The following is a 24,268-nucleotide window of genomic DNA, read 5'->3' as shown; positions in this document are numbered from 1 at the left end:
TATAATACAGGATGTAACTCAGGATCAGTACAGGATAAGTAATGTCATGTATGTACACAGTGACTGCACCAGCAGCAGAATAGTGAGTGCAGCTCTGGAGTATAATACAGGATGTAACTCAGGATCAGTACAGGATAAGTAATGTCATGTATGTACACAGTGACTGCACCAGCAGCAGAATAGTGAGTGCAGCTCTGGGGTATAATACAGGATGTAACTCAGGATCAGTACAGGATAAGTAATGTCATGTATGTACACAGTGACTGCACCAGCAGCAGAATAGTGAGTGCAGCTCTGGGGTATAATACAGGATGTAACTCAGGATCAGTACAGGATAAGTAATGTCATGTATGTACACAGTGACTGCACCAGCAGCAGAATAGTGAGTGCAGCTCTGGGGTATAATACAGGATGTAACTCAGGATCAGTACAGGATAAGTAATGTCATGTATGTACACAGTGACTGCACCAGCAGCAGAATAGTGAGTGCAGCTCTGGGGTATAATACAGGATGTAACTCAGGATCAGTACAGGATAAGTAATGTCATGTATGTACACAGTGACTGCACCAGCAGCAGAATAGTGAGTGCAGCTCTGGAGTATAATACAGGATGTAACTCAGGATCAGTACAGGATAAGTAATGTCATGTATGTACACAGTGACTGCACCAGCAGCAGAATAGTGAGTGCAGCTCTGGGGTATAATACAGGATGTAACTCAGGATCAGTACAGGATAAGTAATGTCATGTATGTACACAGTGACTGCACCAGCAGCAGAATAGTGAGTGCAGCTCTGGGGTATAATACAGGATGTAACTCAGGATCAGTACAGGATAAGTAATGTCATGTATGTACACAGTGACTGCACCAGCAGCAGAATAGTGAGTGCAGCTCTGGGGTATAATACAGGATGTAACTCAGGATCAGTACAGGATAAGTAATGTCATGTATGTACACAGTGACTGCACCAGCAGCAGAATAGTTCGTGCTGACTCATTTTGCTGTGAGCTACTGACGGGTGTGGTTGTTGCTGCTGAGCTCCTGCACCACCTGGAGCAATCTCCATCCACCCAGGCCTGCTCTCTCCTCCCCAGGGAGGGAGTGGGTTACTGGGATGAGTGAGCCAGGAAAGTCCCAGGCTCCTGTCTCCCGGACCAGGCCGGCGGGGGGCAGGAGAAGCCAGATACCGGCCAAAGCGGAGGGGGTAAGAAGATCTGCCCGGAGCCAAGGACGCAGCGATGTGACCTCGGCTGCCACCCCCAAGACCCAGGGAAGCCGCAAGGTCTCCGGAACACAAAAGATCAAGGCAAGTGACATCAGCCTAAGTGCTCCTCCTGGAAAGCTGGGTGTATGTGCGGGAAAGCTGGGTGGTTCAGCTGGAAAGCTGGGTGCTCACGGAGGTGTGGAAAAGGCATGGGGAGATCTAAAAACCCGGGAGTCTGCTACCATCTATGGCTCCCGGATTGCTGAGCACCTCCGTGAGTACGAGGAAGCCGGAAAAGCGCTGAGGAGGCTCCAGGAGGAGATAAGGGAGACCTTGGCCCTAGCGGGGGTGGCCACTAAGAAGAAGAAACCTGATCTTCTTATCACCATCAACAGGCTTAAAGCCGAGGTCACCGCTCTGGAGGAGAAGCGTCGGCTTATCCGTGACAACAGCGGTCCGTTCCGGGAAAAGCTGGAGAACGACGCGAGGTTTGAAGAAATGCGCCAGGATAAGCTGAGAAAGCTGAAGGGGCTTGAGATCCAGGCGGATGATGGCGATGATGAGGAGGATGAGGAAGACCTGCCGTGTCCGTCTGGTGGCCTGCACCAACACCAGCAGGCCTCGCACGACAGGCTGCCTGCAGAGCAAGCGCCATTACCATCAGGCTGCGGCTCTGCCAACCTGGAGGAGGAAAGTGATGACAGCGGCCAGGGGGGGGCGCTAATGGCTCAGATCCGACAGCTCGAGTCCCCAGTTCACCTCCAGAACTTTTCCTTCGGCGATGATATGCCAGATGACGACCTAAAGAGAAAGAAGAGAGCCAGGAAGATCAAGGCGTCTCAGGAGGTGAATCTGGTGTTTCGTCCCCTCCCTGTTCCCTCCGGGCGGGCAGCAGTGCCAGCCTGTCGTGTAGGCCCCGTTACCCAGCCCAGCACGAATCCTGCAGTGGACTCGGTGCCAGGGTGCGGGGAGAGTGCAAAGCCACGTTCCATCATGGCGCAGAGCACCAGCCTTGTTTGTAGTAGCAAGGATGGTGCAGGGAAGGCATCGGCTGAAAGGCCGGACAGTGAGGGCGATCCAGCAAGTCCTGGTACTGTGCGCTGCCCCCCAGTGGGAGGGGGGGGTGGCCCGGTGCCAGGGACGGTGGCTCCTGTGGCCCCTAGCGCTGTGGCTGCATCTAGCTCCGGTGAGCAGCGGCAGTGTGATGGGGCTGCTGGGGCTTGTGGTGCGGCGCCTCCCAAGCGTCCTGTGCAGCCTGTGGGAAAGGGCACAGGGAAAGTGTTATTTTGTATTGGTGCATCTGACCCTGGAGATGACCATAAGAGACTGTCCGGAGTTAATAAAGACAAGAGGCCTCTTGCATCCAGCGAGCAGCGAAAAACTACTGGACAACAAGGGGTTAATGCCAATGAGGCAGAGGGCACAAGTAAGATCGGGGTTGGAGCTGCCTCTTCTCAGGCTGTATCAGCTATGGAGGTGGCTCTACCCCCAGTGTCCAGTGACGCCGAGGCAACCCCAGGTCCTCCTGGCCCAGCTGGTGTGAGTGATGCAAGGAAGCGAGGCAGTGATGCAAGGAAGCGAGGCAGTAATGTACATAGTGTGGTGAATGTGGGGGTGGTGAATGGTGATGGGGGGGATCCTGGTAGGAGTGCTGATCCATCTGCACCCCCAGTGGTGGCCGCTCCCATAAGGAGCTATGCGAGTGTCACCGCTGGGGCAAGTGGGGTTAACTCCTTGTCTCCTGGCTCTGGGAACAGCGTTTTGCAAAGGCGTCTTCTGGAGGCTCTCAGGAGAGGGGAAAAGTCAATCAATGTAGAGGGGAGAGAGGTTGATCTGTCCTTCTGGACAGACAGACATGGCCTGGCAGCCTTCCAAGAGAAAAGGGGGGGAGAGACTGTATGGTCTTTACCCACAACCGGGCCCGGAGCTTCCCGTAGGAATGTGGTTCGTCTTCGCTGGAGGGGCAGTGACGCATGCCCACCCAGGTCAAGGGTGGTGGAGCTCCTCCTGAAGATGAACTTTAGGGCTAGTGACATCTTTGCCCTGATACATCCTTATGGTACTCCGGAGTTCGATGTCAGCTTTGTTCGGCCGGAGGGCTTAGAGCTCTTCTGGTCGAATTATGAGCTGGCAAAGAACGAGCCCGCATGGCGAGACTTTGCTGTGCAAGCAGTGTCTCGCCAAAACACAGTCAAGAAAGTGACCGTTTTGACCCGTAACGAGTCACTTTCTTGCATGGACATCATGACTTGGCTGAGTCGTTATGGCGAAGTAGTTCAGGTACCTCAGAAAAACCGCGATGAATTTGGCATTTGGTCTGGAGCCTGGACCTTCATGATGAAGTTGAAGTGTTCAGGCGGCACAGTCGCCCACATTCCCTCTTCAGCCTTTCTTGGGCGGGACAGAATCCTGATTTTCTACCAGGGGCAGCCGAAGGTCTGTCACAGGTGCGGTGACCCCACACACTTTAGCGCCAGCTGCCAAGTGCAGAAGTGCGCTTTGTGTGGTGGGCTAGGTCATCTCGCTGCATCCTGTAAGGACATTAGGTGTAACCTGTGTGGTGAGCTCGGTCACCCTTTCAGCCGTTGTCCTCGCTCCTTTGCCAATGCGGTTGTGACCCCAGTGGAGGAGAGCCATGAGGTTGCTTCTGCTGGGGAAGGTACCAGCAGAGGTGGAGGAGCTGAGGGGCCTGTGAAGAAAAGTAAGAATAAGTCACCTTCTCAGTTGAGGCGGCTTGAAGCCAGACAAAAAGGGAGAGAACTGGGGAAGCCTCAGGTTGCTGGGGTGACCCTTGGTCCTTCCTCAGAGGCTGATCATGCTACTGAGGCCCTGAGGGATGATGAGTTGGATGAGGAGGTCAGGAGGATGGAGCGCGAGAAAGGTGCCATGTCCTCCACGTCCTCCCATTATGAGAGTATGGATGAGGATAACAGGATTTGGCTAGAAAATAAGCGCAAGCAGAAAAAGAAAAAGCGCGGCGTATCTAAGGTACCTAAGGAAGGGAAAACTTCCTCCCCTCTGGTTGAGCTTTCCAACCGGTTCCTCACCCTCGATGAGATCGCCTCCTCGGGAAGAGAGGCTGAGGGTGGGGTTCTGGAGGTGGCGGCGGAGCAGCCTGCAGGGGGCGCCGAGTCTCTATCCTCTGGGGAAGCCGGGTCCTCAGAGTGGGAGACTGACTCAGAGTCAGGAGACAAGGACGAAGGAGAGGGTGGTCCGGGTGGGTCCTTGGGGGCCAGTAATAACATGGACACCTCAATTTCGTTAAAAAGAAGTTGCCCCAATTCTGAAGGGAAAAGGGAAAAGGGATCATCCTCAGAGGACAGTAGAGGGAAGGGAGGTAGTAAGAAAAAAGCCGTCTAACTCAATCACTCATGATGGCGGCACCCACTCCGTTGACGCTGGCGTCCATTAATGTCGCCAGCATTAAGTCTGATGCGGCTAGATTTGCGGCCTTTGATTTTCTCGGCCGCGTTGAAGCCGACATTTTATTTTTGCAGGAGACCAGGCTGCCAGATTTGGCGGCCGTGTTTAAAGCTAAGAGGGAATGGAGACACGGGCCTTCCTATTGGTCTCTTGCGGCCGAGCCGTATAGCGGAGTGGCGGTCCTTTTTACCGCGCCGGTAGAATGCCGACGAGTTATTGAGTTAGAAATGGGGAGGTGCCTGATCCTGGATGTCCTCATGAAGGGACAAGAACTTCGTCTTATTAACATCTATGGTCCCCAGTCCAAGTGGGACAGGAAGTGTCTCTTTATGAGGATCTACCTTTTTACAAGTCGGCAGGTGGTCTTTGGAGGGGACTTCAATGCTGTCACGAGGTCCCAGGATAGGGGAGGTTCCAGAGACAAACTGACTTATGATAGCGTCGCTCTTAATAGCATAGCTAGTGAGGCTCGCCTGGTGGATGTCCACATCCGGCACACCCCAGGCCACGCGGGGTTCACCTATTATAGGGGTAGCTGCAGGTCTAGAATAGACAGGTTTTATTTAAAGGAGGAAGCCATTTCTTCAGCAGTGTCCGTTGTTGAGGTGGAGTTCTCCGACCACTGTTTAATTTTGTTTTCTCTGAATGTTACAGAGACCCCCCGGATGGGAAGAGGCTACTGGAAGCTCAATTCGTCTCTCCTGGAAGAAGCAGAGATAAGACAATCCTTTGAGGACTTTCTTCAGAGCCAGGTACCTTTGCTGGGCCTTTGTAGCAGTAAGTCAGAGTGGTGGGAGATGCTCAAGAAAAGGGTGGCGAGATTCTTCCGCCAGCTCTCGAGCCTCAGGAGCCTGGACAGGTACCGCCTGTATCAGGGCCTGAGGAGGAAACTCGAGCATCTCGTCTCGACTGGAGGTAGTCGTGAGGACATCTCCAGAGTGAAATCCTTGCTGAAGAGGTGTCAGTACGATAGACACGCATCTTTGGTTTTTGAGAGGGATTACGGGAAATACCGCTCGCCCGACCCTTACAGAAACTGCAAGATGTCAGTGAATGGTAAAGTTGTCACAGGACTGGTTGACAGTACGGGATCCCTGAAAAGGTCCAGATCAGGGATTCTGGAGGTCGTCAGATCCTTCTACTCGCACCTCTTGGGCAGGAAGGATCTAGATCGGGATGTGATGTCGGCTTTCCTGGCTGAAACTGTCCCTGAGCCAGGAGTAGACCCCTCTCTTGATGTTTTGACAGAGATGATCAGGGAAGAGGAAGTCAGCCTGGCGATTGAAGGGCTCGCCCTCAAGAAATCGCCGGGTCCGGATGGCTTAACATCTGAGTTTTATAAAACCTTTAAGGACGCCTTGGTTCCCCTCTTGACTGAGGTATTCAATGAGTGTCTTTCCTCGGGCGCTCTGCCGAAGTCAATGAGGAGGTCTGCCCTGATCATTCTGTCAAAGGGTAAGGACCGATCTCGTATTGAGAACTGGCGTCCCATAGCGCTTCTCAATACGGACAGAAAGGTTTTGGCAAAGGTGCTGTTTAATCGGCTGGTGCAGTTTGCGCCCCGGCTCCTTTCGGGGACCCAGCACTGCTCTGTTCCAGGCCGCAGTACATTTAGTGCTGTGCTTTGTGTTCGGGAGGCAGTGGAGCAGGGCAGGGCTGGTAACTGGAAGGGGTACTTGCTGTCCTTGGATCAGGCAAAAGCGTTTGATCGGGTTAACCACGAGTACCTTCTGTCTGTCCTTCTGAGGTATGGCCTGCCGGGGGAGTTTGTCAATTGGCTTAAGGTTTTGTACACAGGGGCAGAGAGTTTCCCGCTTGTGAACGGTTGGATTGGCCGCTCTTTTGAGGTTGGGTCTGGTGTTCGCCAGGGTTGTCCTCTGAGCCCACTTTTATACGTGTTCGCGATTGACCCATTCCTTAGGAGGGTTGATCGTGGGCCGTTGGTGGGAGTCGGGATGGACCAGGCGGCATCGGAAGCCACTCTAAGGGTGGTAGCGTATGCCGATGATGTCACCGTTTTTGTGTCCTCGAGAGGGGAGGCGCAATGGGTGATGTCAGAGGTTGACCGCTACTCAGAGGCTTCTGGGTCCAAGATCAACCGGGATAAGTGTGAGAGTCTCTGGCTGGGAGAGGGGGATCCAGGGTTTGATCTCCCGGACACTCTTCCAGGGCCCCAAGATTCTGCCAAAGTTCTCGGCATCGAATTTGGCCAGGGGGATTACCCCATGCAAAACTGGGATGGCAGGCTTAAGATCGCCGCTCAGAAGGTGGACCAGTGGAAGGGTTGGTCTTTGACCCTCAGGGAAAGGGTGAACTTGATTAAAACTTACCTGCTCCCATTGCTGATATATCTGGGCAGTGTGTGCATGTTGCCAGAACCCCTCTGGACTCGGGTCTACAGTCTGTTCTTCCAGCTGTTATGGGGGAATAGGCTGAACCTTATCAAGAGGGAGGTTACTTACCGCACGAGGAGACAAGGAGGGTTGTGTATGGTCAACCCTGTGGTGTTCCTAGTGAATACCTTTCTTAAGATCAATATCGCAAACCTCTGGAAAGAGAGGGCTCCTCCGTGGGTATACTCCTGCAGGGGATGGTTTTGGCCTTTCTTCCAGGAATGGGAGACAGGAGGGCGAGTGAAGGATCTTCGTACACCGCATGGGCATCTTCCGGCTTATGCTACCCCGGTTCTGAAGGTGATTCGCCGGTGGGGTCTGGGAATGTGGGAGATCAGGACCATGTCAAGGAAAGTCCTTGACAAAAGGGTTCTGTTGACCCATTTCCAGAAGCCTCTGGCCCTCAGGGATTGCCCAAGTCGGGATCTGGGGGTGGGTTTAGGTCTTTTGAATTCCATCAGGATCCCCTTGAAGTTTTGGGACTTGACTTGGCGCTGCTTCCATGGAAAGCTGTGTGTGAGGGACAATCTGAAGTGTAGGAGCTCTGAGGAAAGGGGTTGTCCCCGGGAGGAGTGCGGTGGCCTGCTGGAGAGCATGGACCACTTCCTGCTTCAGTGCCCCTTTAACACAGAGGTGTACAACCGGGTGGGCGCTTCCATCCATTGGCCCGGGTTGGCCGGTCTCTCCTATGCGGAGTGGGCCTATGGAGCATTCAGAGGCCTGGGTGCCCGGGACCGCTGCACGTTATTCCTAGTCAGTCTAGTGGTCAGGTACCACACGTGGAACGCACGGTGTTTAGTATCGACGCAGCGTAAAATCCTCCCGGTGGATGAGGTGGTTAGGAACATTCTGGGTGACCTGGTGAAGGTGCGCTCTCTGGAGCATGAGAGGCTGGGCACGGGGAGGGCCTCTCTCCTTTGGAGGGGGTTCTCCTTTAGTGTCCCTTAGTCTGTCATCTCCACTCCTGGTGTTGGGGCTGATGCTGCACAGTAGATTTTTGTTTTGTATCTGAGCGTGTAGTGATGTGGGGCTTGCAGGCGCCGAACCTGGGCTTTATGTGGTTTGGTTTTGTTATGTTGATTTGTTTAATGTATTTGTATCTTGTGTACAGTGTGTATTTATAGTTATATGTAGTTATAGTTCTTGTGTATATAGGCTGGTTGGTTTTGGGGTGTTGGTGTTAGGGTGTTAGGTTGGGAGGGGGGTGGACGGGATTTGGACTATACGATCCTGGGCACTGGTCTGGACTATATAGCGCAAACTTTGGACGTTAGACCAGTGTCTGGGGGGAGGGTGATGGGCGTGGGATTTAGTTAGTTATATTTAATGTTTTTATTTCCTGTTTTATGTCTTTTTTTTGTTGTGTATTCTTTAGTTATTTATGGGAAAAAAAAAATATATATATATATAAAAAAAAAAAAAAAAAATTATTAAAAAAAAAAAAAAAATTAGGTGGTGGGACTGTGTGAGGGTTTTGGTTGTTCTCATGCTGAGTATGTGGTGAGTGTGTGTGGCTGGGCCAGGAGGTTTTGTAAGTTTATTTTCGATTATATTTGTTGTAATTATTTTGCCAGAAGTTATGGCTTCATTTATGTTTATTGTTGTTATGTTTTTCATTTTTATATAAAATAAAAGATTTACAGGATGTAACTCAGGATCAGTACAGGATAAGTAATGTCATGTATGTACACAGTGACTGCACCAGCAGCAGAATAGTGAGTGCAGCTCTGGGGTATAATACAGGATGTAACTCAGGATCAGTACAGGATAAGTAATGTCATGTATGTACACAGTGACTGCACCAGCAGCAGAATAGTGAGTGCAGCTCTGGAGTATAATACAGGATGTAACTCAGGATCAGTACAGGATAAGTAATGTCATGTATGTACACAGTGACTGCACCAGCAGCAGAATAGTGAGTGCAGCTCTGGAGTATAATACAGGATGTAACTCAGGATCAGTACAGGATAAGTAATGTCACGTATGTACACAGTGACTGCACCAGCAGCAGAATAGTGAGTGCAGCTCTGGGGTATAATACAGGATGTAACTCAGGATCAGTACAGGATAAGTAATGTCATGTATGTACACAGTGACTGCACCAGCAGCAGAATAGTGAGTGCAGCTCTGGGGTATAATACAGGATGTAACTCAGGATCAGTACAGGATAAGTAATGTCATGTATGTACACAGTGACTGCACCAGCAGCAGAATAGTGAGTGCAGCTCTGGAGTATAATACAGGATGTAACTCAGGATCAGTACAGGATAAGTAATGTCATGTATGTACACAGTGACTGCACCAGCAGCAGAATAGTGAGTGCAGCTCTGGGGTATAATACAGGATGTAACTCAGGATCAGTACAGGATAAGTAATGTCATGTATGTACACAGTGACTGCACCAGCAGCAGAATAGTGAGTGCAGCTCTGGGGTATAATACAGGATGTAACTCAGGATCAGTACAGGATAAGTAATGTCATGTATGTACACAGTGACTGCACCAGCAGCAGAATAGTGAGTGCAGCTCTGGGGTATAATACAGGATGTAACTCAGGATCAGTACAGGATAAGTAATGTCATGTATGTACACAGTGACTGCAGCAGCAGCAGAATAGTGAGTGCAGCTCTGGGGTATAATACAGGATGTAACTCAGGATCAGTACAGGATAAGTAATGTCATGTATGTACACAGTGACTGCACCAGCAGCAGAATAGTGAGTGCAGGATGTAACTCCGGGTCCGTGTATATAATATGGATATAATATTATATGTATGGGTAGATAAGTGCAGTAATTACCTACACAGGTCCTGCCGTCCTCCTGCAGTGAGTACTTGGGGTGGCACATACACACTGGTCTGGTGTCGGTATCGTTACACGTATGTTGACATCCTCCGTTCCCGTGGTTACAGGTCACTGTGGGGGAATAGAATGGATGATGATGATGATCTCCCCTTGTTGTGACCCCAGCACGATCCTGCACAGACACATCCCGGGGGTCTTCTCTACGAGGGGGAGATTCCTGAGCGGAGCGATGACGTGAATGTGATGGAGAGAAGCTGGCGGACGACAGACGGGACCCCTCAGGCTTTACTATTGTTTTGATCTTATTTTGGCTCAGAATTCCCAGAGTTTGTTTATTGAAATAGAACTTCATGAGCCGCAACATAGAAACAAAGAGACGGGATCCAGGAGATTACACAGACAGCCCAGTAATCTGGAATATCCCCTAATCCGCTGACTATGATGGGCTGATACACTCACATGTACAATCTCGTTGGTTCTTCGCCAGCTCAAATCCCGGTCTGCAGTCACAGGCGACGCCTCCTCTGGGGGTCTCCCGGCAGATGTGGGCACATCCATGCTCCTTGTTCATGCAGCTCTGGCCCTCTGAAGACATAACATCGGGAACATAACAGAATTCTGCCAAATCAGCGGAAAACATCTTATGATAAAGTGTCCCCAGTCAGTCTCCTTCCCTTCTGGCAGCCATAATATAGTCCCCTGCAAGATTCCTGCCAATCCCCATTATACTCTGGTATCCATATACATAAATCTCCCCCACGGGAAGCTCTAGGTATAGTCCTCACCAAGGACCCCTCTAATGGCCATAAATACACTACAAAGCAAGGCTCAGATTCATCTTCTTCACCTCTGACCATGTAAGTTCCCAGTCAGTCTCCTTCCCTCTGTCCTCCATTAATATAGTCCCTAGTAAGTTCCCAGACTGTCTCCTTCCCTCTGTCCTCCATTAATATAGTTCTTAGTAAGTTCCCAGTCAGTCTCCTTCCCTCTGCCCGCCATAAATTTAGTCCCCAGTAAGTTCCCAGTCAGTCTCCTTCCCTCTCTCTTGTAAATACAGTCCCCAGTAAGTCCCTCCATTAATATAGACCCCAATTATTCTCCTACAGTCCACAGTAAGTTCCCAGTCAGTCTCCTTCCCTCTGTCCTCCATTAATATAGTTCTTAGTAAGTTCCCAGTCAGTCTCCTTCCCCCTGTCCTCCATTAATATAGTTCTTAGTAAGTTCCCAGTCAGTCTCCTTCCCCCTGTCCTCCATTAATATAGTTCTTAGTAAGTTCCCAGTCAGTCTCCTTCCCCCTGTCCTCCATTAATATAGTTCTTAGTAAGTTCCCAGTCAGTCTCCTTCCCCCTGTCCTCCATTAATATAGTTCTTAGTAAGTTCCCAGTCAGTCTCCTTCCCCCTGTCCTCCATTAATATAGTTCTTAGTAAGTTCCCAGTCAGTCTCCTTCCCTCTGTCCTCCATTAATATAGTCCCTAGTAAGTTCCCAGTCAGTCTTCTTCCCTCTGTCCTCCATTAATATAGTCCCCAGTACGTTCCCAGTCAGTCTCCTTCCAATTTGGCAGCTAAATGTATGGCCCCCCATAAACTTTTCAGGGTGACTACAGGGAATGAGGAGCGGGCGGTGGGGGGGTCTGTGGGTGGTGGTGGGGTCTATGGTTTCCATATCTGCAGATCAGAGTCACATCATTCAGCCCAGGAGGTGGACGTGCGCTCTGCTATCCGCTGTGACCACCAGGGTGCACTGCACTGTCTTACTACCTGATTGCTCTGCGGCACAGAGATGTCCGCCATCATCGTCTGCCTCGCAACGTACAAACATACGTTTTCTACATCATCTTCTTTTGGTGAGAAATTCTGGACAAAATGAAGTCCTGGCTGGGATGTATCTGCCAGAATAAACGTAACAGGAGCTCGGGGGGAGCTCAGCGTCGGCTGCGGAGTTAAGCCCGACCTGTCATCGCGCAGACGCCTGCTCCAGCGCCAAACCCGACCCCGTTACTGCATAATGCAGAAGTCCTCGCTGCCCTATAAATCCACAGATACTAAATCCGCTGCCGCAATATGGCCGCCCCGCGGCCGCACCAGATCCGACACCGGCTATTACCAGGGCGACCGCAGAGCGAGATCCTGGGAACGCCAGACGTTTGGATTGGCCTCGGAACGCTGGGAACAGATCCATGGGAAAACGCCGGGAAGTTGTGCAGGAATAAAATTCAGGTGTTTGTAAAATAGTCAGCGACGGCTAAAGAAAACAACGCGGCGGCCGTGAAACCGGAGCCGCCCTGGTAACAGCCTATAAAGCAGCGGCTCTGGGGCACGGGCGCAGGGGAGGGGGGGGCTCTGGATTTCGTTAGGGGTTTTGTTCTGCCTCCTAATCATAGGGTCAAAAGTTGAGTAATCCCAGGGATGGGGTCTGCAGAGCGCGGCTACGGTTCACTGAAGGAGACGGAGAACCTGGGAAGACTGGCCCTAGGAGCTGACAATCAACACCTAGCCCAAAGGGTTAACGCCATAATAATAAGTCATAACATATCCCAAACACATGAGACCACTCCATGAGGATCCGACTCCATCCCGGGAATGGAGAGGAGAGGCCCCTTCACTGTTCCTGGGGCCCTCTGTGGATGGGGCCAGTTGGGGTGACCCTTACCCCTTCTTTCTTACATGAGGTCATGAGGTCACGCACCCCACCAAGCCATTGAATGTTGGGGTGATAGTGATGGGGCTGGGAAATTTCTCCACTCATGTACAGCCAGACTGGAGCACAGAGGGTTAAAGTCGACTAGACCTTATTGTTTCTATCCACTGACAGCAAGCAGAGATCTTGCAGGCTGCACACAGTCTTGCGGTGATAAAGCAGCCCCTGCACGGTGACATGGGCGCCAGTGATGTCACTACATGAAGGTGACATCATAGATGCTGCACCAATCACAGGAGCAGAGATCAGATACATACAGGAAGCTTATTTCCTCTGTGCTGCAGTGAGGCGGCCCCGGGCCGGCCAGCACCTGCTCCCTGCAGGGGCCCCACTTCCTCCAGCCCATTTGTCTCAATCCGAGACCTCAAATTACACATAATGTCCTTGTAATCATCCCCCGGGCGACCTCTGACCCCAAAGGGCTCTGCAACAAATTGCCCCCAATTCCTGAGCTTCCCCCCTCGGAGCCGCTCAATGACCCACAGACAATCCTGACCCCTCCCAAATAACCTGCACTAATATATATATATATATATATATACACACACAGCTCAGAAGACTGTATCACACATAATAGGATTAGATACACAGCTCAGCAGGCAGTATCACACAGGATAGGATTAGATACACAGCTCAGCAGGCAGTATCACACAGGATAGGATTAGATACACAGCTCAGCAGGCAGTATCACACAGGATAGGATTAGATACACAGCTCAGCAGGCAGTATCACACAGGATAGGATTAGATACACAGCTCAGCAGGCAGTATCACACAGGATAGGATTAGATACACAGCTCAGCAGGCAGTATCACACAGGATAGGATTAGATACACAGCTCAGCAGGCAGTATCACACAGGATAGGATTAGATACACAGCTCAGCAGGCAGTATCACACAGGAGAGGATTAGATTCATAGCTCAGCAGTCAGTATCACACAGGAGAGGATTAGATACACAGCTCAGCAGGCAGTATCACACAGGATAGGATTAGATACACAGCTCAGCAGACAGTATCACACAGGATAGGATTAGATACACAGCTCAGAAGACTGTATCACACATAATAGGATCAGATACACAGCTCAGCAGGCAGTATCACACAGGATAGGATTAGATACACGGCTCAGAAGACTGTATCACACATAATAGGATTAGATACACAGCTCAGCAGGCAGTATCACACAGGATAGGATTAGATACACAGCTCAGCAGGCAGTATCACACAGGATAGGATTAGATACACAGCTCAGAAGACTGTATCACACATAATAGGATTAGATACACAGCTCAGCAGACTGTATCACACAGGATAGGATTAGATACACAGCTCAGCAGGCAGTATCACACAGGATAGGATTAGATACACAGCTCAGCAGGCAGTATCACACAGGATAGGATTAGATACACAGCTCAGCAGGCAGTATCACACAGGATAGGATTAGATTCATAGCTCAGAAGTCAGTATCACACAGGAGAGGATTAGATACACAGCTCAGCAGTCAGTATCACACAGGAGAGGATTAGATACACAGCTCAGCAGACAGTATCACACAGGAGAGGATTAGATACACAGCTCAGCAGACAGTATCACACAGGAGAGGATTAGATACACAGCTCAGCAGATAGTATCACACAGGAGAGGATTAGATACACAGCTCAGCAGGCAGTATCACACAGGAGAGGATGAGATACACAGCTCAGAAGGCAGTATCACACAGGCGAGGCTTAGATACACAGCTCAGCAGACTGTATCACACAGGATGGAATTAGATACACAGCTCAGCAGGCAGTATCACACAGGCGAGGCTTAGATACACAGCTCAGCAGACTGTATCACACAGGATAGGATTAGATACACAGCTCAGCAGTATCACACAGGAGAGGATTAGATACACAGCTCAGCAGATAGTATCACACAGGAGAGGATTAGATACACAGCTCAGCAGTATCACACAGGAGAGGATTAGATACACAGCTCAGCAGTATCACACAGGAGAGGATTAGATACACAGCTCAGCAGTATCACACGGGAGAGGATTAGATACACAGCTCAGCAGGCAGTATCACACAGGATAGGATTAGATACACAGCTCAGCAGGCAGTATCACACAGGATAGGATTAGATACACAGCTCAGCAGACTGTATCACACAGGATAGGATTAGATACACAGCTCAGCAGTATCACACAGGAGAGGATTAGATACACAGATCAGCAGTATCACACAGGATAGGATTAGATACACAGATCAGAGGTATCACACAGGAAAGGATTAGATACATAGCTCAGCAGACTGTATTACACAGGAGAGGATTAGATACACATCTCAGCAGACAGTATCACACAGGATAGGATTAGATACATAGCTCAGCAGACAGTATCACACAGGATAGGATTAGATACACAGCTCAGTAGTATCACACAGGAGAGGATTAGATACACAGATCAGCAGACAGTATCACACAGGATAGTATTAGATACACAGCTCAGCAGCATCACACAGGAGAGGATTAGATACACAGCTCAGCAGACAGTATCACACATAATAGGATTAGATACACAGCTCAGCAGACTGTATCACACAGGAGAGGATTAGATACACAGCTCAGGAGACAGTATCACACAGGAGAGGATTAGATACACAGCTCAGCAGACAGTATCACACATAATAGGATTAGATACATAGCTCAGCAGACTGTATCACACAGGCGAGGCTTAGATACACAGCTCAGCAGACTGTATCACACAGGAGAGGATTAGACACGCAGCTCAGCAGGCAGTATCACACGGGAGAGGATTAGATACACAGCTCAGCAGGCAGTATCACACAGGAGAGGATTAGATACACAGCTCAGCAGGCAGTATCACACGGGAGAGGATTAGATACATAGCTCAGCAGTATCACACAGGAGAGGATTAGACACGCAGCTCAGCAGGCAGTATCACACAGGAGAGGATTAGATACACAGCACAGCAGACAGTATCACACAGCAGAGGATTAGATACACAGCTCAGCAGACAGTATCACACAGGATAGGATTAGATACACAGCTCAGCAGACAGTATCACACAGGAGAGGATTAGATACACAGCTCAGCAGACTGTATCACACAGGAGAGGATTAGATACACAGCTCAGCAGACTGTATCACACAGGAGAGGATTAGATACACAGCTCAGCAGTATCACACAGGATAGGATTAGATTCACAGCTCAACAGTCAGTATCACACAGGAGAGGATTAGATACGCCGCTGCGCAGACTGTCCATTTACAGTCTGGCCCGGGGGCTGAGTCCACTTACAGTCTGGCCCGGGGGCTGAGTCCACTTACAGTCTGGCCTGGGGGCTGAGTCCACTTACAGTCTGGCCCGGGGGATGAGTCCATTTACAGTCTGGCCCGGGGGATGAGTCCACTTACAGTCTGGCCCGGGGGATGAGTCCATTTACAGTCTGGCCCGGGGGATGAGTCCACTTACAGTCTGGCCTGGGGGCTGAGTCCACTTACAGTCTGGCCCGGGGGATGAGTCCACTTACAGTCTGGCCCGGGGGCTGAGTCCATTTACAGTCTGGCCCGGGGGCTGAGTCCACTTACAGTCTGGCCCGGGGGCTGAGTCCACTTACAGTCTGGCCCGGGGGCTGAGTCCACTTACAGTCTGGCCCGGGGGCTGAGTCCACTTACAGTCTGGCCCGGGGGCTGAGTCCACTTACAGTCTGGCCCGGGGGCTGAGTCCACTTACAGTCTGGCCCGGGGGCTGAGTCCATTTACAGTCTGGCCCGGGGGATGAGTCCATTTACAGTCTGGCCCGGGGGCTGAGTCCACTTACAGTCTGGCCTGGGGGCTGAGTCCACTTACAGTCTGGCCCGGGGGCTGAGTCCACTTATAGTCTGGCCCGGGGGCTGAGTCCACTTACAGTCTGGCCTGGGGGATGAGTCCACTTACAGTCTGGCCTGGGGGATGAGTCCACTTACAGTCTGGCCTGGGGGATGAGTCCACTTATAGTCTGGCCCGGGGGCTGAGTCCACTTACAGTCTGGCCTGGGGGGTGAGTCCACTTACAGTCTGGCCCGGGGGCTGAGCCCACTTACAGTCTGGCCCGGGGGGATGAGTCCATTTACAGTCTGGCCCGGGGGATGAGTCCACTTACAGTCTGGCCGGGGGCTGAGTCCACTTACAGTCTGGCCCGGGGGCTGAGTCCACTTACAGTCTGGCCCGGGGGCTGAGTCCACTTACAGTCTGGCCCGGGGGATGAGTCCACTTACAGTCTGGCCCGGGGGCTGAGTCCACTTACAGTCTGGCCCGGGGGATGAGTCCACTTACAGTCTGGCCGGGGGGATGAGTCCACTTACAGTCTGGCCGGGGGGCTGAGTCCACTTACAGTCTGGCCGGGGGGATGAGTCCACTTACAGTCTGGCCGGGGGGCTGAGTCCACTTACAGTCTGGCCGGGGGGATGAGTCCATTTACAGTCTGGCCCGGGGGATGAGTCCACTTACAGTCTGGCCCCGGGGGCTGAGTCCACTTACAGTCTGGCCCCGGGGGCTGAGTCCACTTACAGTCTGGCCCGGGGGCTGAGTCCACTTACAGTCTGGCCCGGGGGATGAGTCCATTTACAGTCTGGCCCCGGGGGATGAGTCCATTTACAGTCTGGCCCGGGGGCTGAGTCCATTTACAGTCTGGCCCGGGGGCTGAGTCCATTTACAGTCTGGCCCGGGGGATGAGTCCACTTACAGTCTGGCCCGGGGGCTGAGTCCACTTACAGTCTGGCCCGGGGGATGAGTCCATTTACAGTCTGGCCTGGGGGATGAGTCCACTTACAGTCTGGCCCGGGGGATGAGTCCACTTACAGTCTGGCCTGGGGGATGAGTCCACTTACAGTCTGGCCGGGGGGATGAGTCCACTTACAGTCTGGCCCGGGGGCTAAGTCCATTTACAGTCTGGCCGGGGGGATGAGTCCATTTACAGTCTGGCCTGGGGGATGAGTCCATTTACAGTCTGGCCTGGGGGATGAGTCCATTTACAGTCTGGCCTGGGGGTTGAGTCCACTTACAGTCTGGCCGGGGGGGTTGATTACATTTATGGTCTGGGGGCTGATTACATTTTAGGTCTGAGAATGTATTAATTCTTAGGGATATTGGCTAGATAATCCCCCATCCCTGACCAGTAATCCCCAAATGTACCAGGGGAGATAAGCGGCAACATCAAGGTCACAATCCAGGAGAGTCGTCAGTCCACAAGTCCCATGAAATACGACCTAAGCAAAGGTAACAAATCCTCCTCCATACACACCGCAAGCTGCACTAGGGGGGGGTGAATACATATGCATAAAGCCCAGGGGGGGAGCGCCTACAGTCCCTGCAATGAAGGGTCTGTGCAGATCATTGGCCCCCCCTCGTTATGTGCAGGGGAGGGGCCACATAATCACTTAACGAGTTTAAAGAAGTGGCCGGTGTGAAGAGGGGGCGGGAATGTCAATCACATCTCAATTAGTCACTTAGTCTGAATGCTTTGCCTTTGACATTACTGCCCCGGAGAGCGTCTTACTGCCCCTTTATAGGGGCATTAGTCCACAAAGGAGCTGCCGCCGCCATTCCCATCAGTCCGCCCACATGGCTTTTTGATCCTTTTTTTCCCACACTGAGAACTTCACACAAAACAAAGATTCCTCCATCCGAGCAAATGTGCCGGACATGAAAGAGCCGGGGCCGCCCCCCCCCCCGCCCCCCACACTCCCCCCGCTGTCACTCACCGCTGCGGGGACACATATTAGTCGTATTAAAGCCGCCGTCCCCCGAGACATCTCTGCACTAACAAGCGCAATGCGATCCGCTGCGCCATTAACTCTTTCATTCTACTGAAAGTCGGGCCCCTCCATAGCAGGTAGCGCAAAAGAGTTCACTGAACACACATAAAAGAGTTCAGAGATGAAAAGCGCAGCCCCGGGGCCAACACTCTCTGTGCCCCCCAATGTCCCCCAATCCTTATTTACATTACACAGAGCACAAGTATCACACACCCCGCATGACTGCACAGAGAGGAAGGGGCTGCCCCACCATACTACTACATAGGGGGCAGTATTATACTAGTGATATTCCTGTACATAGGGGGCAGTATTATAGTAGTGATATTCCTGTACATAGGGGGCAGTATTATAGTAGTGATATTCCTGTACATAGGGGGCAGTATTATAGTAGTTATATTCCTGTACATAGGGGGCAGTATTATAGTAGTGATATTCCTGTACATAGGGGGCAGTATTATAGTAGTGATATTCCTGTACATAGGGGGCAGTATTATAGTAGTTATATTCTTGTACATAGGGGGCAGTATTATAGTAGTTATATTCCTGTACATAGGGGGCAGTATTATAGTAGTTATATTCCTGTACATAGGGGGCAGTATTATAGTAGTTATATTCTTGTACATAGGAGGCAGTATTATAGTAGTTATATTCCTGTACATAGGGGGCAGTATTATAGTAGTGATATTCCTGTACATAGGGGGCAGTATTATAGTAGTTATATTCCTGTACATAGGGGCCAGTATTATAGTAGTTATATTCCTGTACATAGGGGCCAGTATTATAGTAGTTATATTCCTGTACATAGGGCCAGTATTATAGTAGTTATATTCCTGTACATAGGGGGCAGTATTATAGTAGTTATATTCTTGTACATAGGGGGCAGTATTATAGTAGTTATATTCTTGTACATAGGGGGCAGTATTATAGTAGTTATATTCCTGTACATAGGGGGCAGTATTATAGTAGTTATATTCCTGTACATAGGGGGCAGTATTATAGTAGTTATATTCCTGTACATAGGGGGCAGTATTATAGTAGTTATATTCCTGTACATAGGGGGCAGTATTATAGTAGTTATATTCCTGTACATAGGGGGCAGTATTATAGTATTTATATCCCTGTACATAGGGGGCAGTATTATAGTAGTTATATTCTTGTACATAGGGGGCAGTATTATAGTAGTTATATTCTTGTACATAGGGGGCAGTATTATAGTAGTTATATTCCTGTACATAGGGGGCAGTATTATAGTAGTTATATTCCTGTACATAGGGGGCAGCATTATAGTAGTTATATTCCTGTACATAGGGGGCAGTATTATAGTAGTTATATCCCTGTACATAGGGGGCAGTATTATAGTAGTTATATCCCTGTACATAGGGGGCAGTATTATAGTAGTTATATCCCTGTACATAGGGGGCAGTATTATAGTAGTTATATTCCAGTACATAGGGGGCAGTATTATAGTAGTTATATTCCGGTACATAGAGGGCAGTATTATAGTAGTTATATTCCTGTACATAGGGGGCAGTATTATAGTAGTTATATCCCTGTACATAGGGGGCAGTATTATAGTAGTTATATTCTTGTACATAGGTGGTAGTATTATAGTAGTTATATTCTTGTACATAGGGGGCAGTATTATAGTAGTTATATTCCTGTACATAGGGGGCAGTATTATAGTAGTTATATCCCTGTACATAGGGGGCAGTATTATAGTAGTTATATTCCTGTACATAGGAGGCAGTATTATAGTAGTTATATTCTTGTACATAGGGGGCAGTATTATAGTAGTTATATTCTTGTACATAGGGGGCAGTATTATAGTAGTTATATTCTTGTACATAGGGGGCAGTATTATAGTAGTTATATTCTTGTACATAGGTGGTAGTATTATAGTAGTTATATTCTTGTACATAGGGGGCAGTATTATAGTAGTTATATTCCTGTACATAGGGGGCAGTATTATAGTAGTTATATCAGTCAATATAAACTAGAGAAAGGAGGCGTCTCCGCACCGCTCAAATTATGGTGTAAATCCAACGTAGGTGTAAGAAACCAGTGGGAGTCGATAGTACGGGGTGGAAGAATGTGAAAGCCGTCGCTGTATTAAGGTTCCATTACGGTGTTGCTCAGCCAGAGAGGAGACAAATCCATATAAACAGTGTAAGGAAGGAAGGGCGGCACTCACCGATATCGTGAAACAACTTTTCTTTATTCAGCTGACGGTGTAGGTACAGGGGGGACACTGGAGCCACACGGCGACGGGCCGTTTCGCGCTTACATGCGCATCTTCAAGCCGTTGACGTCATCCGCCCGCGTCGCGCACAATATATACGAGGACGCCGGCGGCTGTCGTCAAGGGAACAATGTAAACAGAGGTGAGATAAACATACAAAACACGTTTAAAAAGGTACCACCTGGTGACGTTAAAAACAAATACAAAGATATGTACTGAACTCCGGCTGGGAGAAAGAAGCACAAATCTAAGGCATTAACGGAGGCGACAAACTAATCGAACAAAATCCCTATCATAACATTGAAAAGGGAGGTATGGGTTGAAGGGTTACAGGAAGACATAAAAATCATTTCTGTCGTTCATGCCCAGAGGTCCCATAGCGTCAAATTTAATGATGCATTTACTTTCATGTTGCATGAGGGTTTTGTTTCTGTCACCTCCTAAGGGGTCTACTGTCACTGTTTCAATACCTGCAAATCTGAGACAATTAGGATTACCCTCGTGATGAGTTCTGACATGCTCAATCAAACGAGGGCAACCATTGCCATTCTTTATAGATCTTTGATGTTCCTGGAACCGTACATTGAGTCTGCGTATCGTTTTACCAATATAGAAAAAGCTGCAAGGGCAAAACACAATATATACTACGTAAGTGGACTTACATGAAATGAAGGAAGTGACTTTCTGCGTATGTCCTCCAAATTTTATCCATTTAAGTTGGCTATTGTAACGGCAACTGTTGCATCCTCCACATTTGAAATTTCCCACAGGTATGGTTTTTTCTAACCATGTGGACCTGGGGGTGTGAAAGCGACTGCTGACTAAAGCCTTTCTAATGGTGGGTGAACGTCTAAATGCGACATGAGGACGTGCATCGATAAACTGATGTAATTGAGTGTCCTGTTTTAAAATGCTCCAATTTTTTACAATAGCCTCACGTATTACTTTTTCATAGGGGCTGAATTCGAAAGAGAACACCATTCTTTCCTTGTCCTCTTTTTTGGGGTCTACATATGTATTAGCGTCAATATTGCCTTTTTTATCTTTTTTGTTTCTCTTAGAGTAATGTAATAGTTCTTCCCGTGGTATCCCCAATGCTTTGTTGTATGCTTCATTTATGAGGTACTCAGGGTAGTCCCTAGCTCTTAACCTGATTTTAAGTTCTTCTGCCTGTATCCGAAATTGGGTGGCATCATTGTTGATGCGTCTAAGCCTAAGAAACTGGCTAAACGGAAGACCCCTCTTAGTGTGACCTGGGTGGTGGCTGTGAAAGTGAAGAAGTGAGTTAGTGGCCGTGGCTTTACGAAAAGCCGTAGTACTAAGTCCACCCTCATCCTCCCTGACCTTAACGTCCAAAAAGTCTAGTTCGTTTCCCCCGTATACAGCCGTGAACCGCATATTCATGTAATTGTCGAGATTGAGATACTCGACGAATTGAAGAAACTGTGTATGTGTGCCCTCCCAGACGATAAAAACATCGTCCACGTACCTATGAAATGCCTTCAGGTTGATAAGGAATGGATTGTCCAGAGAAAAGACACGGCGGCTCTCGAAACAAGCGAGGAATAGATTGGCAAGGGTGCAAGCGACAGGCGTACCCATCGCCGTGCCAGTTCTCTGGACAAACCACTCATCATCAAACATGAAGGCATTGTGCGAGAGCACAAATCTTAGGCCCTCGCAAACAAAGTCAATGAACTCTTTTAAAAAAGGTGTTGGCTCCACGTTTTGCCCTCCCTTGACTGCCGGTTCTCCTCTTGATATCTTTCACCAGCGTGTAAAAGATGATGTTAAGGCATTGGTTTATCCCCAAAACCCAAAAAACCTTTCCCACGGCGAATTGTCCGCCCTCCGCTGGCTCAAATCTTTAGATAATGTCATATTCAAACCGGCAGACAAGGGGGGCAACGTGGTAGTCATGACTAGGGACTACTACAAAACTGAGGCTAATAGACAGCTGAGAGACACTGAGACTTATACTCCCTTACCATCCAATCCTACATTTAAGTATCAGACACGGTTGCGCACCTTCCTTAGAGAGAGTGTGGAACGCAATCTTATATCTGAGCATATGGCCAAGAAACTACTACCGGAATACCCCAGATACCCTGTGTGGTATTTTCTACCTAAGGTCCATAAATCCCTCTCTGCCCCCCCCGGCCGCCCCATTGTAGCTGGTATCGGATCCCTTACCGAACCTTTGTCACAGTATTTAGATTGGCTTCTTCGCCCCCTCCTTCTGGAGATCCCGTCGTATCTTAAAGATACAAACGCATTCCTCCAAGTCGTAAAAAATATCGACTGGAAGGAGGGCTACTCCTTGGCTTCTATTGATGTAGAAAGCCTTTACACCCGTATACCGCAGGACCTGGGTGTCCAATGCATCCGCGATATTCTTACCAATGCACATAGGAGCCCCGAGTTCATTGACTTTGTTTGCGAGGGCCTAAGATTTGTGCTCTCGCACAATGCCTTCATGTTTGATGATGAGTGGTTTGTCCAGAGAACTGGCACGGCGATGGGTACGCCTGTCGCTTGCACCCTTGCCAATCTATTCCTCGCTTGTTTCGAGAGCCGCCGTGTCTTTTCTCTGGACAATCCATTCCTTATCAACCTGAAGGCATTTCATAGGTACGTGGACGATGTTTTTATCGTCTGGGAGGGCACACATACACAGTTTCTTCAATTCGTCGAGTATCTCAATCTCGACAATTACATGAATATGCGGTTCACGGCTGTATACGGGGGAAACGAACTAGACTTTTTGGACGTTAAGGTCAGGGAGGATGAGGGTGGACTTAGTACTACGGCTTTTCGTAAAGCCACGGCCACTAACTCACTTCTTCACTTTCACAGCCACCACCCAGGTCACACTAAGAGGGGTCTTCCGTTTAGCCAGTTTCTTAGGCTTAGACGCATCAACAATGATGCCACCCAATTTCGGATACAGGCAGAAGAACTTAAAATCAGGTTAAGAGCTAGGGACTACCCTGAGTACCTCATAAATGAAGCATACAACAAAGCATTGGGGATACCACGGGAAGAACTATTACATTACTCTAAGAGAAACAAAAAAGATAAAAAAGGCAATATTGACGCTAATACATATGTAGACCCCAAAAAAGAGGACAAGGAAAGAATGGTGTTCTCTTTCGAATTCAGCCCCTATGAAAAAGTAATACGTGAGGCTATTGTAAAAAATTGGAGCATTTTAAAACAGGACACTCAATTACATCAGTTTATCGATGCACGTCCTCATGTCGCATTTAGACGTTCACCCACCATTAGAAAGGCTTTAGTCAGCAGTCGCTTTCACACCCCCAGGTCCACATGGTTAGAAAAAACCATACCTGTGGGAAATTTCAAATGTGGAGGATGCAACAGTTGCCGTTACAATAGCCAACTTAAATGGATAAAATTTGGAGGACATACGCAGAAAGTCACTTCCTTCATTTCATGTAAGTCCACTTACGTAGTATATATTGTGTTTTGCCCTTGCAGCTTTTTCTATATTGGTAAAACGATACGCAGACTCAATGTACGGTTCCAGGAACATCAAAGATCTATAAAGAATGGCAATGGTTGCCCTCGTTTGATTGAGCATGTCAGAACTCATCACGAGGGTAATCCTAATTGTCTCAGATTTGCAGGTATTGAAACAGTGACAGTAGACCCCTTAGGAGGTGACAGAAACAAAACCCTCATG

At 49.2% G+C, this 24,268-nt stretch overlaps 1 protein-coding gene across 3 annotated transcripts in view; it reads right to left on the bottom strand.

Moving 5' to 3' along the window:
• The window catches only part of SCUBE2 (signal peptide, CUB domain and EGF like domain containing 2), a 95,936-nt gene that overhangs the window by 54,726 nt on the left and 16,942 nt on the right, over positions 1–24,268 (bottom strand). For all 3 annotated transcript variants that reach the window (XM_072119140.1, XM_072119139.1, XM_072119141.1), the window contains exons 6-7: positions 10,285–10,410; positions 9,820–9,936 (exon numbers count right to left, since the gene is read on the bottom strand). In XM_072119140.1, the coding sequence (XP_071975241.1) occupies positions 9,820–9,936; positions 10,285–10,410 (243 nt within the window). The remainder of the gene's footprint in view (positions 1–9,819; positions 9,937–10,284; positions 10,411–24,268) is intronic.

The sequence above is a fragment of the Engystomops pustulosus genome, chromosome 7 (assembly GCF_040894005.1).
Source record: "Engystomops pustulosus chromosome 7, aEngPut4.maternal, whole genome shotgun sequence".
Classification (NCBI taxonomy): Eukaryota; Metazoa; Chordata; class Amphibia; order Anura; family Leptodactylidae; genus Engystomops; species Engystomops pustulosus.
This window is presented reverse-complemented; position numbering and strand designations above follow the sequence as displayed.